The sequence below is a fragment of the Larus michahellis genome, chromosome 3 (assembly GCF_964199755.1).
Source record: "Larus michahellis chromosome 3, bLarMic1.1, whole genome shotgun sequence".
NCBI lineage: Eukaryota > Metazoa > Chordata > Aves > Charadriiformes > Laridae > Larus > Larus michahellis.
In genome coordinates, this window is record NC_133898.1 from 53,017,549 (window position 1) to 53,031,592 (window position 14,044).

Genomic DNA, 14,044 nt, shown 5'->3' on the forward strand with positions numbered 1-14,044 from the left:
GGGGATCCTGGTCTTCTTGTTCGACTTCTGAAATGTTTCGGCATGTCAGGGCAGGTTCTATGGACCCACGATAGGGTTCCATTCTCCACCTCCACGTGGAGCACGGTGCCTTCAGCCACGCTGGGCTGCTCCTCATCAGGGCAACCCACCAGTCCAAGTGCTAAGACTGGAGCCCTTGCTTGTGGAGATACTTTCCAGTCCTCCCAACGAGACTGGGAGCAGTGTGAGACTTCTTGTGTGCCGCTTTCATAAGCCCGAGGCAAGGCTCCCTCCACCAGGAGCACGCCTAAGCAAGCCCACCGTGCCTTCACTGAGATGAAAGGGGATGGTGCTGCATCCCACGGAGGAAGGAAGGTCGGGGGTGCTGCGGCTCACTTGAGAAGCTGCTCCAATAAGCGCTTCACAAACGGAGGGGGGAAAGGTGACTGGGGCATGTCTGCTTTTTTTTTAAAAAAAAAAAGGATAAAAATGAGAGGATGGGGTCCTCGGGAAGGCTGAGCTCGCTCTCCCTCTCTGCCGGTCAGCTTTCGCGAAGCCCCCGGCCGGGCCGGGGTGGAGGGGCCTGTGCCGCTCTCCCTGCCAGCGGAGACGGGGCTCGGGAGGCCCCGGCCGCGCACGGAGCCCCTCTGCCGGTGCCTGGCGCCGCCTCCCGGGGGTTCCGCCGCGCCGGGCCGGGCCGGGCCGAGCCGGCCGCCCTCTTCCCCCCGCAAAACCCCGGGCAAGGCATGGGGCACGATGTGCGCCCTCCACCCCCTCTCCCCACCCCTCCGCGCCGCTCCGCTCCCTGGGGAGTGGCCCCGGCCGCCCGCCCCGCCTCCCGCTCCGCCCGCGGAGGGCGGTGGGGCGGTGCAGGGGAGGGCCCGGGCCCGGGATGGCCTGGCAGGTAGGCGATCGCGGGCCGCCCGCTGGGGAGGGGGCGGCGGGGGCGGAGGGGGGGGGTGTTGTGTCGTGTCACTGCCACGGAGGGGCTGATTGACAGCGGGGGCCCGGCCCGCAGCCCATAAAGGCGGCGGCGCGGGGCGCGGGGCTGCGGAGGGACTTGCGACGGCGGCAGGGAACTGCGCTCCGCTCACCACCGGCACCGCCTCAGCGCGCCGTCGGCTCCCCACATGCCAGGTGAGGCGCAAGGCGGGGAGGCTCCGTGAAGCCCCCGCCGGGGCCGGGGGCTGCTCCGGCCGGAGCTCGGCGTGAGGCAGCCCGGCGTTGCCGTCCCCCCGCCGGTGCTCGGGGTGAAGGATGAAGGGACCTGCCCCCGGGACCGCTCGGCGGAGGCGGGTGTGTGACACCTGCCCGCCGCCCCGTCGGGTCGGTGCCGGAGCCGTCCCGGCAGGGTCCCGCTGGGGAGGCGCTGGGTCTGGGGGGTGAGAGGGGCGTCCCTGAGTCTGCCGGTAGTTGGTGTTAGCGGTGGTACCTCGGGGTGACAGGTGATGAGGGAGCAAGACGGTATTGGCAGTGAAAGGTGGCATCCCTTCTAAAAATGCATGGAGTTAGCACGGCGTTGAGGGGATGCGGCTGTATCCAGGGAAATGAACGTCCACGCATTCCCGTGGACCCTGTCTGTGCCATTCGTTGCGAGTGCACGCGCATATGGAGATGCAATTACGTGGCTTAGGACTGCATAGTGCTGTGGAGCAAAAATAGCATCACGGTGAAAGTCACTTTATCCAGCTGTTGGGTTAGCTCTTGGGTACAGAGGATTGTAAGAATAGGTAAATTATTTTTTTTTAATATATATATATTTATATGTAAAAGAAAGAGAGAGGAGTTTGTATGACGACACTAAAAAGTACCCCTAGTACTCAGAACCAGCATCTGCTTATGTCCCATCATCCTACAACGAATTTCAGCTGAACATTCTCCTCCAAAGTAAAGATGCCGCTACTAATGTGCTGTATCTCCATCAGTGTCTTGTGGTCCCTATGCCAGCTCCTGAAAAATTGTGGAGAAAATAATAGTGTGTATTTTCTGTATGTCTTTCCTTTTTATTATTGGGGATATTTGCATAAAAAGGAGTTTTATTGTCAGGAATTCCTAATCCCTTCACTTGATGTCATGATTTTATATGTATATTTGCTTATAATGAGAGTTCTATTTGTGGCATTTCATGAGGTAAATTAAAATATTTATAGTTGATAAATATTGTTTCCCTAATACTTATTACTTTTTGATTTATTCATAGGAGTTATGCTGCAGAGGAGTGGGCTGTTGTGGCTTGCTGTGTTGATTACCCTGTGGGCTTCCTCAAATGCTCAGGGTAAGTTCTGACACTTCTTAACTAGATATAGAGTAAGTCCCAAGGCTAAAAGTTGGTGTTAAACATAGGTTTATCTGAGCTACAGTGGGCAAAGTAATCATATGATTTTTTTATAAGTGCCTGAAATAGTAGTTGCTGAGGTTTTTATTCAGTAGAGATGTCTTACTACTGTTAAATGAAGATTCCACAATAAATATTGAAAAATCGTTTTCTTTAGAAATTGTTGATCAAAATGTATATAATCTCAGAAATAATTGCTATTATACTTTCCTCTGCAGTGGTAAAAGTAACATAAGCAGAATCATTGAGTGGGGTGAACGTGTTAAAAAGATAGAGGTAGAGAAGTAGATCTCTACAGACCAAATATAAATAGGATGTAAACTGGCACAGTGCCAAGCTCTCATTTACATCTAACTTCTTGGCCTGAATCTTTAAAAAACAACTCTCTTGCTTCCTGTTGTCATGTGGCCACATGGCTTCTCATAATTAGATTTTTATTATCTGGCAGTTAAAATACAGATATTGGCTCAACTTGCTTATCCATTTATATATGTAACAAAATATTTAATGATTACGTTCCTACATGCATCCATGCATAGCCATATACATGAACATACAGCATGCATTTATATACAAGTGTGTATTATATAGTGCTATAAAATACATAGCCATATGTTTAGTTATAGAATCAAACATATTTATACCTACATAGAGGGAAGGGGAGAGTTGCCATGTAAATGGAAATGACAGGTGGAAAATACGATTCACTTGCATGCTAGTAGGAACAGTTCTGTTTGTGGAAGTAGGACAGTATTGTGTTTACTCTGCTGTTCTTTATGTCTGTCATATAATTGCAGTTACTAAGTATAGTCTGCAGAGTTGTGTTTCTTGTAACAGTTTTTGTAGACACATTGTCACATGCTGTTAACTTTTTCAGATGGTGACAAGGAAGAGGAGACTACTTTTGATTTACTTCAAATCAGTAACATAAACCGAAAGACAATTGGAGCAAAATTGTTTCGGGGTCCAGACCCCGTTATCCCAGCATATCGTTTCATTCGGTTTGACCATATACCTCCGTGTAAACCAGAGAAATTAAAAAAGATTGTCAAACTCATACGGCAAAATGAGGGCTTTATCCTTTCAGCCACCTTGAGACAGGACAGGCAATCTAGAGGCACTATCCTTGCTTTAGAGGGTCCTGGCATCAGTGAGAGGCAGTTTGAGATCATTTCCAATGGCCGGGCCAACACCCTGGACCTTATCTATTGGGTGGATGGCTTCCAGAACGTGATTTCCCTGGAAGACGTGGACCTTGCCGACTCGCAGTGGAAGAACCTCACCGTGCAAATAACAGGGGAGAACTACAACCTCTATGTTGGCTGTGACCTTATTGACAGCTTCATCCTTGAGGAGCCTTTCTATGAGCAGCTGAAAGCAGAGAACAGCAGAATGTATGTGGCGAAAGGGTCCATTCGGGAGAATCATTTCAGGGTAGGTAACCTGAAGGAGCTCGGGTCACTGGTGAGGTAAGGGTGTAGCTGCAACTAGTTTGAGAAGATGCAATAGGTGCGGTTTTGTTCTCCCAATACCTCATGGCTTTGGTGGGGTCATAGGTGTACCCAAGCAGAATTTCTGGAGAGTGTTTTTATTCATTACTGGATGCGTGTTGTGTGAATTTGGGGGTTGCTGAAAAGAAAGAACTGGTAAGGCAAAGTCAAAGGCCATGAAAAGTACACAAAACCAGTTTACGGGCTTTCCTGTGCAACCATCCACTTTCTCTTCCAGATTTAGGACTTCTGAACATGCTGCATTTTTGTGGTGATTTGTAGAATTCTTTGGAAATTTCTTGAAGACCTATTTTTCTGTTGAAATATATCTGTTCAAGTCATAGGAACCTGTCAATATTTGTTAAATTTTATTTAAAAAAGAAGAATGGAGAAAAGAAAGACTTTTTAATGGAGCTGAAGCATGTGGTGTTGGTCCCTCCCCTAACAGAGTATCCTGATTTGCCATTCTGGATAGACTTTTGTTTCAATTAAAAAAAAAAAAGAACAAAATGTTTTGATCAGTCCTGTAAATGAGATATTTTTTTTCTTTTTTTGGAAAACTTTTATTGTTTCTCTTCAGTTTTAAAATGAAGCAATTAGAAACTTTCTGGTTTTCCTATAAAATAAAAGTTTCTTCCTACCTCATACAGTGATGCGATCTGGCCCAAGTGCTTTAAGGGTGGCTTCTTTTCACTCACAGCTGAAATCAAACTTGAACTCACACCGTTTCAAAAATTTGAAAAGACTTTTCTTTCCCATCCTGTTGTGCCATCTAGTTGTCAGCCGGAGCATGACATGCTGGAATGTCGTTCCATAGGGTGACCGGTTTTGGCAGGAAAACCAGAAGCTCTTGCCCACAACCTCTCCATTTCTGCCTCCCTTCCTAGCCCATCAGTTGCGCTCATAGAACTGGTTATGGAGCTGTGCCGTTAAGTGGGTCACTGAAGTAATCTGTGTTTTTTTTTTTTCAAATGAAATTTTTTTTAAGTTTTTTTTTTTTTTTAAGTGAAACATACGCTGGTCTGGCTTTGTAGTGTTGTCCCAGGGTGGTGCCGGCACATTTGAGGAGACAGTGAAGTATGGTGCTTTAGAATGACTGTCTAAGGATGGAAGTGCAATCGGTCAGGAACTTCAAAAGTTGGCTTTGGTCTCATGATAAATGTCTCGTAGAACTGTAATCTAAAATTAGCTCTATGGAAATGGAGATATGAGCTCATTGCTGATTAATAACTGTTTTATTATGACCTATTTCAGAACATACCTGATTTTGTTGCTTATAGTATTCAAATTGTATGTAACAAAACTATCAACAGAATTTTTTTTCAGTGTGTGTCAGGTTGAATGCCTCGTAGATTGTTTTGGGTTTTTTTATATATTTACTTATGGCTAAATCCAGTCAGTAGCATGGGTTTGAGACAGACAATTTATTGGTTAATTCTAAATTTATCTAACTGTTTTAAAATATTTTATTATTATTATTATTACAGGGTCTTTTGCAAAATATTCAGTTAATATTTGATACTTCAATCGAGGATGTTCTGCGTAAAAAAGGATGCCAAAGAAGCCAGTCAAGTAAGGCTTTTTTACCTCATTAATACTGTTCAGTTAACTCTGAAAATGAGACATGTCGATGGTGACATATTGTCCTAAAGCCATGCAACAGATCTTTCTGAAATACTAGAGGTATCTTATTTAAAAAAGAAAATTCAGTTGCTTTTTGGTGGTAATAGGAATATATTTGCTAGCTATATTGAGATGCTATTTCTACACTCTAGGCTACTATTTTAGTTCTTATTGATTAGATTTATAACTCTGAGCCTCTGTTTTTAAGTTGCCAAAAAAGCTGTTAAGCAAGAAATTATTAGAAAATGAAGGAAAAATGCATATGTATACGAAAATACCTACATTCTTCCAAGAGCTGTCCATGATTCTTTAAGTAGAAGACTGGGGATGTTGCTTCTGAATTCTGCTCCTGACTCTCAGTGGGCCCATGAGCAAGTCTTCAAGTCTTAAAGGCGCTGAATTCCTCCGCAATAAGTTTGTTGACTGAAGGAGGCTTTGGGTTTGAATTCCAAAGCATTGTTAAACAAAACAACCTAAGGAAAATAAGAAAAAAACAAAAGAGGTATGGAAGGCATGTATGTGACAAGCTGCCATGTGTTCTTGTTAGTCCAGTTCATGCTGACCTCATCAGGAGGGGAGCCCTCTGTGTGTGGGAGTATATTGGATTCATCATGAAAGAATTATGAAAATTTGTCAAGTATGCACTAAGGTTTTATACTTCAGCTCATGGGAGGTGCTGGCTATTTTACTTTCCAGTGTTTGTAACTGGCAAGAGCTCAGTCCAGAATCAGAGACAGCTGATTCCACCAGAGGAACGTGGTAGGTACACAAGGGAGTTAGGACTTAAATGTTTTTATTTGAAACTCCTACCATATGAAATGCCTTTATTTCTGTCATTTCGCCAAAACATAAGACGTAGAGCAAATCAATTAAGCAAACTTTTTTCCTTGTTTATGCGAAACCCATAAATTAAGCAGTAGCAGGTCTTAACTTGTAAAAGGGGGGCAGAGTATTGAGATTTTGTAGTGAAAACTCTCTATAAGATATATAAAAGTGTGTGTATCTATAAGTATATGCACAAAAAACATCAACTAAGCTTGCTAGTTTGTTTTTAAATCTTGATAAAGGATATTGGTTGTTTTTTCATATGTTCCAGAGGTGTGCCTGGCTGCAGGACCTCAGACACAAGTGTGATATGTGTTAGAAATGAGTTGTGTGGGCTAGAATGGAAGTGGCCTTAGATGGCACAGGCAAGAAGATATGCCCTCATTTGTTGGTTGTCATCTACCCCAGACAAGTTTTTTCCTGTACTCAGAAACTACTCGGAGCTACTTATTACTGGTTTTCAGCTTTGTTAGTGGAAGGAAATGCTTGAGGAGCGGAACTGCTGTGGGAAAATCGAATGTGTATTTAGGTGTAACTGTAATCTGAGTAAGAGAAGGATGGTTTCAGGAATGATGCAGTTCAGCTATCCTGCTTCATTTACCAGTGAAAACAAAATTCCCAGAAGGTGAAGTAGAACCTTGAGGGCACATTCAGCAATCAGAGACAGAACAGCCTCATTCAAGTGGATGAAGTCCCTAGGTGTAGATAGATTGAACCAGCAAAACCAATAAAAGAGGGTATCTTCAAAGGTTTTACATTATTATTTGTTGATTACCACAAAGGGAAATAGTTTGGCCAAATGTTTAGAAATACTATCAAATAAAAACGGGAAGTTACTGACTTCTACTGTAAAGAGGAAGCCAATGGGAGTGTACAGGGGTAATTGAGTTCTTGATGCTGATATGTACGTTCAGCTGTTGCAGCTAATAACCAACATATAATATTTTTTTAATTTATTTGTTATCACATCTGTCAACTACCAAATTTTCAGGTATGATAAATTACAGAGGTTTGGGTGTTTTTTGTTTTATCCTTCTTGGTAAGTATTAGCAAATAGTTCAATTCATGGTATTTTTACTTTTGCATTGCAATACCAAGAGAACACTACAAGATGGAAATTGCTTGTGCAACAACAGAAGAGGGCTAATGGCACACTGTAGCTTGAGGCCATCAAAATTATTTGAGAGGCTTGCTAATGCATGTCTGATTTTCTGGCATTGCCTGTCCAGCTTAATTACCACAGTTGAAAAACCATGAGCGATACGCTACTGACCACAAGGTACATAAATATTTTCCCATTTTGATGGTCCACCTGTTGACCTGGGGTACAGACACTAAGGTGCCAAATTTACATGCGAGTGTCCCACATGAGAGATGTTATCAGTGAAGTGTCCTCAGCTCTGAGGACACAAAAAGCTTTTTTGGAGACAGGACTGTGTTTTTTCTACTGTGTCTTTAATCCGAGTATGAGAATATGAGGTATGGTGAAATGGTAACTTGGGATTGCTGTTGGGTTGAGGGTAGGAAAGTATCTCTGTAGTGTGGTGGTTGCAAATACTTTAGGCAGGACTTACACACAGCACAGGGAAGGAGACATGACAAAAACATGCCTAAATAGGCACATCAATAAAATCCCTTCTTCAGCTAGATCAACAGAATGACATTTGCATATGTGAAGGGATGCACATTCTGCTCTTCTGGTTTCTCGTTTTAAAGATAATCATGTGGTCCTTAGGAAATTAGCAGGAAGCCAGCAGCAGAGAACTGATTTCCCAATGATCCCCAGGCATCTTCTTTCAGTTGCTGCCAAGTATCAGTAGGAAGTGTGGATTTAGTTCTTCTAACATAGTTTTGGTTTATGTTTCCTGCTGAGATTGCAGCTTTATTAATGTCCTCAGAATGTTCCGGTCAAGGCACACTCCGTGTTGGCTTGAAAAATATGAAATTAATGACCTGAGAAGTGCTATGAGGGAATCTGAGAAACCTAGTCTTTCAATGCGGTAGGAAAATTGCATTCTTTCCAGGGACTCAAAAAGGAGCTGAAGTAAACAGTTATGACACAGAGTTCTGATCTGCTATGTGGTATATCGGTTTTCTCCCATCCTGTAAGTGTAGCTGGATAATTACTTCAACTCTGGAATACCGTGAACAATTTATTGTAGACCTTGGCTAGCAGCAGATACTTCATAGCTAATTGAAAAGCACATCTAGCCAATCACTTTAAGTATGGTTGAGATGTAATTATTTGATGCCATCTTATTGGTTGGTTCTTTGTTCTTTTATTTTTAGCCTTCTAAACAAATGAAGAATACTTCTGCTCCCATTTTCATTGCTTATATATTTAAATATAACACTTTACATCGGATAATCAAGCATCAGATCAAGCCAATTTTTAAAGCATTTCCACCTTCTGTCACTTGTCAACACTGAATGGTATTGGGGTGATTTGAAGCATATGTTTTATTGCTCACATTCTTGTGCTGATTTCTTCTTTTTGAATTGCAATATTCTTTGCTTCTCTTTTCTGTTTTGTAACCTTGAGTTATTACAACGTTCCTGAGTCTGGTAAACAAGTCTTTATCAAGAGATGGGGCAGCACGGATGGATATAGTATTGCTGATACCAAAGTTGAGTGTAGCATCGAGTCCTTAGAGAAGGCTTCTGTGGAATCTATAAGATATTTACCTGGTGGAGATTTAAATGCTTAGTAGAATGCAGACTGTTCTATTTAATTATCTGTGTTCTTTTTTATGAATTCCTGCTAATGCTTTCTGTTATGTTCCTTCTCAAGAATTTGATATAGACAAGGAGGGCTTTTAAACTGGTAGAACGTGTCCAGTTCTCCCTGTATTGTGTGCGCAAAGTTCTGTTTTAATTATGATTTGCCTGATGGAGGAGTGTTTGGAGTGATAAATCAAATATTCAGCCTGATCTTAGCTTGACCTCCATTTCACTTCAGAATTAAGCTATCGTCATAACATCTCCACCGAGTTTAACACCAGGCAGTGTAACACAGAGAAGCGCAGAGTCTGGTATAAATTGCATAATGGTCTGAATTAGAGCCAAGTAACCATGGAATTTGTGGGCAGAACAAGGACAACGACTTTCTGCAAGGAAACTTTCTCCTGCCTTTTTCTCTGCATTGAGAAAATGTGATAGGTCATGAAAAAATATGAAACCTTCCATGGCTCTGAGTGGATAAAACGGGTTTGCTTTTTTGATACTGTGTCCTTTTGTTACGCCTTCTTCATAAATTAATGTGTTGCTGTGCCAACAATGTTTTAAAGTGAGGGCCATGTGAGACACAGCTTGGGTCTTAATTTTGAAAAGGGAAAGTCTATAATTGGAACCAGCTGACATCTAACCCCTCTCTTTTATTCATGGGTATAATCTAGCATGAAGCTGTGCCAAAATAGATGTGTTTAAGCCCTACCCATGGGTGCCAATCTGTGATTTCAGCAAAAATCTGTAATCTGTAGAAGAACTTTGTATATGCAGCTCTTCTTTTTTCCTTTTTTGCTACCAGCTGAAGTGAACACCATCAACGAGAGCACTGAAATCCTTCACTTGAGCCCTGCTGTCACAACTGAGTACGTGGGTGAGAAGCCAGAGAAGAAGGCCGAGTTCTGTGACCGCTCCTGCGAAGAGCTGGGAACGATGTTCACAGAGCTCACCGGCCTGCGCATCGTGGTCAACAACTTAGCTGATAACCTCCAAAAAGTGGTAGGTACCTGTAAGTCTGAAGAACCAAAAGAGGTCTGTTGTGCAGTACTCTTTCCTTCTTTGTTTTATACCACAGATGTTTAGTAGAGGTTTCTGCACGTATGTGTGTATAACTGTTGGTATATCTACATAATGTAGAGACAACCTACATTTTCAGAGTGTAGGTAGTTCAGTTACAGTTAGGTAGTTCTTGAGTATAACACTTTAATGAAGGCTTGATTTTCACAGACTGGGTTTAAAAGAACACACACATGCACTCATACAGAGAGGAAATCAATCCTCTTAAATGTATGGCAGGTTTGGAAATCGAAATCTAAAAAACCCAACCTTGCCTGTATACTGTTGAGGCATTGTTACCATGCTTATACCACTTATAAATTCATCAGCAAGTGGCTACACGGGGTATGTAAACTCTAAGTAAATGTATGGAATTTTCATAGTTGAAGTAAGAGGGTGGCATGTTACTGAAGTCTGCCCCTCTTCTTGTTCTGAATAAGCTACTCCTTTCTGAAGGAAGTTTATTACTATGCCATATGTCTCAGAACTAAAATCTTCCTATCTAAAGATGAGTTGTATTGTATGGCTGAGAACAGATTTCCCGTAGTATTGTGTGACTGTGTCTGTACTGTTAGCTGAAATCGCTATGCAGTATTGCAGTACCTGAGATCTTCTACTTTATGTACATAAAGACATAAAAAATGCACCTTTTTTTTTTTAGGAAGAATGAAATCCAGTAGTGTTTCAGTTTTGTCTTATTTATAATGATTTGTTAACAACTTACTCTGTTTTTTTTTTTCCGTTTGCTTCATCTTCTAGTCTGAAGAGAACCAAATTATGTGGGAATTGATTGGGCCTAACAAAACACTGAAGAACCAGTCAGTTTGCTGGCAGGATGGCCGTGTCTTTGCAGATAATGAAAGCTGGATTGTAGATAGCTGCACCAAATGTACCTGCCAGGTAAGGTTTTGGAAACATTCTTCTTCTCTGCAAAAATGGATAGTGGGTTTGCTCCAGGTCAGGTCATACTTACTCAGATCTTGGCCTAGACTTACTGATATTCATAAAAAGTATTCCCCATGTCCATCACACTTAGAACAAATCAAAGAATTTCCACACATGAAACTTTCGCTAGATGCCCACCTTAATTTGCCTCTGTATGTGAACATAAGTCAGTAAGTTGATTTCTTTGCCTGTAGGATTCTAAAATTGTGTGCCATCAAATCACCTGCCCAGCAGTCTCCTGTGCTGATCCATCTTTTGTTGAAGGCGAATGCTGTCCAGTCTGCTCTCACTGTGAGTATTTAGCCAAAGAGAAAGAAACTCTTTGGCAATATTTAAAATCACTGCTACTGTGCTGGAGAGGGCAAAACAAGTAAGAGGTTGAGGCAACTAAGATCAAATAAAAACCCCTGAGGTTGGACGTTCTGATTTTTTGTTAGTTTGCAATAGCACTGTGCACTATTATTTCTTTTCCATAGTGCCTGGTTAAAACAAACTAACATAGGTCTCCTTGTGGAGGATGTTGAAGTTCCAGATCAAAAGTTTCATGCAGTTAGGTGCAATATTTATTAAGAGTGCAAGTTATTTTTCCTCTCTGTTACTGTCATGCTGTTACTCTGTTTTATTTCTTCTCTGTTATATATATTCTTTTGATATCATGCTTTATTTATGTGGAACAGGCTGTCAAGGATCATTTAAGGCTGTGAACTAGATTTTGGAGTGACAGTGGTTTTAATAATTTCACTAATTAAGTGACTTCAGTGTCACTTCAGTACATTTCACTCTACTAGACAGGTCTATTACAGAAGAAAACAGTTACTTAGATGTTCTAAATGAAAATGCATGGGAAAATACTCAGAGTTTTTTGCCTATTCAAGCATAGAGTGTATTCTTAAAATGTGCTCTTGATCACGTTCATCGTTATGTTTTGTTCAGAGGTGGGGCCACATCTCATTGTACTGACCTATATTCTGAAGTCAAAGGCAGTTGGAATTCAAGTTTTTGGCTCAGTCCTTCCTAGGGATAAGATGATCTTTCTCCAGTGGTCAGTGCTTTGTACAAACACACTGCGTACAAGTTCATGACAATCCAGGATTCTTATTTGTGCCAACCTCTCATTACACTAAACCATAATTCCCTAACTTTGATGGCAGCTTGGGAAAGCTAAATTAGAAAAAGAAAGGACAAGTCATATGTTTTACAGACAGAGAAGTGAAAATCTTCTGAGTAGGATAATGGAGCAACATTCAACGCTGAGTATTTTTTTGTACCTTTTGCTCTGCAGCTGATGACAGTGAGGAAGGCTGGTCACCATGGTCAGACTGGACAAAGTGCTCAGTTACCTGTGGCTCTGGGACTCAGATGCGAGGAAGGTCGTGTGATGTCACCAGGAGTGCTTGTACAGGTCCACACATCCAGACAAGGATGTGCAGCTTTAAGAAATGTGACCATCGTAGTAAGTAATAAAACTTCTTCCATTTTTTTTTAAAGCTTCTCTGGACTTCTCTAAGTGAAAACAAGCTTAGTCTGAGTTTGCTATGAACATTCACTAGTCAGAACAGTATGTATTTGAACAATCGTATATGCATAATTAAAGTAGCTGTCATTAGATTCTTTGTCATCCCTGCCTTTCAAGTATTTCTCTTTTTCCTGACCACTTAATAGGAATGTGCATTCTGGGCTCAGCTCTGTTAAACAAAAAGGTAGCGGGTGACCTTTTTGTTAACATTATGAACTGGAGTCTCTTCTTTGAGGTCAGTTTGGAGGCCGCGCCCAGTTCATAATCATGATACATGGGGTCATGTTTTGATCTGCAGTTAATTTTCGATTACTGGTCCATTCCATTAGCTTAGTAGTTTTTAGGAATGCAGCAATCATAGAAGACTATTGCAAAGTATCAAACTGCTTTTATATTGAAGGCATTTAGAAGGATCATACTCTGTCTCCAGAACTGCAGTTAATAGTGTTGCAGGTAGCTGCTATATCCAGGCTACTAATGTCCTAAGGCTATTGATGAAGCTGCTAGATATCCAAATGTGCATTTTAAACAAGTATTTATTTCATTGGAACAAGTTTATTTTTAAGTAAAACATCTAACATGCATGTTAGTCATGTGTTGGTCACTGAGATTCTTAAGAAAGCTGTACTTGAAAGTCTGAGCGGACATGCTGGGCTTTAAGTGACAGTGGTAGGAAAGAGGCGGGACATTCATCAGATGTAGTGAGAGTCTTACAAGGTTAACTTCACAAGTTGAGTTTGTATTACTGCTGCAGCTGGGCCATTTCCTTGAGTTTTGCTTTTTTCTCTGGCAGTACGTCAAGATGGTGGCTGGAGTCACTGGTCTCCCTGGTCTTCCTGTTCAGTTACCTGTGGAGTAGGAAATATCACCCGCATCCGCCTCTGCAATTCCCCTATCCCCCAGATGGGTGGGAAAAACTGTGTGGGAAATGGACGTGAAACAGAGAAGTGTGAGAAGGTTCCATGTCCAGGTACGTCTGTGGTCTTGAATCCAAGGTGACGCAATAATAATCCAGCTGAATTTCTTCTCTTTATTCAGTTCTAAATTACAGTGAATTTCTGTGATGGAAAATATAATTTGTAGCTTAGGGGTGAAGTAACACAGAAGGGTGCTCTTAAAATGAAGACAACAATGCAGTTGGTGGCTTTGGAAACCTTGCAAGTTATAACTTGGCTTTAAACATTAAGAGTTTGAGAAATTTTCATTATATAACTTAGTGATTTATCTCTGCATATCAAAAATATAAACACTTTCTATCTAAAAGGAAGCCGATGCTGTACGTGTTAGAAATAGACATACAGTCCCCCAATAGCCAGGTTTCTTTGAAAGTATGCATACATCTTTTACACATATTCAAGACGTTGAATTGTTATTATAATTCTTTCTTCCTCTTCTATACTTTTTAACCTTTTTAGAGAGCATTCATTCCACTCCCTTTCACTTTGCTTTCATGTAATTTGTCCTCACCTTTTCCCCTTTGTATATCTTTCTCCATTTCCTCCTCTGTTCAGCCTTTCCTTTCTACTTACGGGATATGAGCTTGAAAATGAT

At 41.7% G+C, this 14,044-nt stretch overlaps 1 protein-coding gene across 2 annotated transcripts in view; it reads left to right on the plus strand.

Moving 5' to 3' along the window:
- Window positions 1-835: 835 nt before the first annotated feature.
- Window positions 836-14,044, plus strand: part of THBS2 (thrombospondin 2) — a 33,801-nt gene continuing 20,592 nt past the window's right edge. Inside the window, exons 1-9 of one of the 2 annotated variants that reach the window (XM_074580200.1) lie at window positions 836-883; window positions 2,180-2,254; window positions 3,192-3,748; window positions 5,292-5,376; window positions 9,779-9,975; window positions 10,792-10,932; window positions 11,172-11,268; window positions 12,260-12,430; window positions 13,287-13,463. In XM_074580200.1, coding sequence (XP_074436301.1) covers window positions 2,185-2,254; window positions 3,192-3,748; window positions 5,292-5,376; window positions 9,779-9,975; window positions 10,792-10,932; window positions 11,172-11,268; window positions 12,260-12,430; window positions 13,287-13,463 — 1,495 coding nt within the window. In that variant the 5' untranslated portion in view covers window positions 836-883; window positions 2,180-2,184. Of the gene's footprint in view, window positions 884-976; window positions 1,117-2,179; window positions 2,255-3,191; window positions 3,749-5,291; window positions 5,377-9,778; window positions 9,976-10,791; window positions 10,933-11,171; window positions 11,269-12,259; window positions 12,431-13,286; window positions 13,464-14,044 lie in introns of those variants that run through there. The other variant, XM_074580199.1, reaches the window with a different exon arrangement.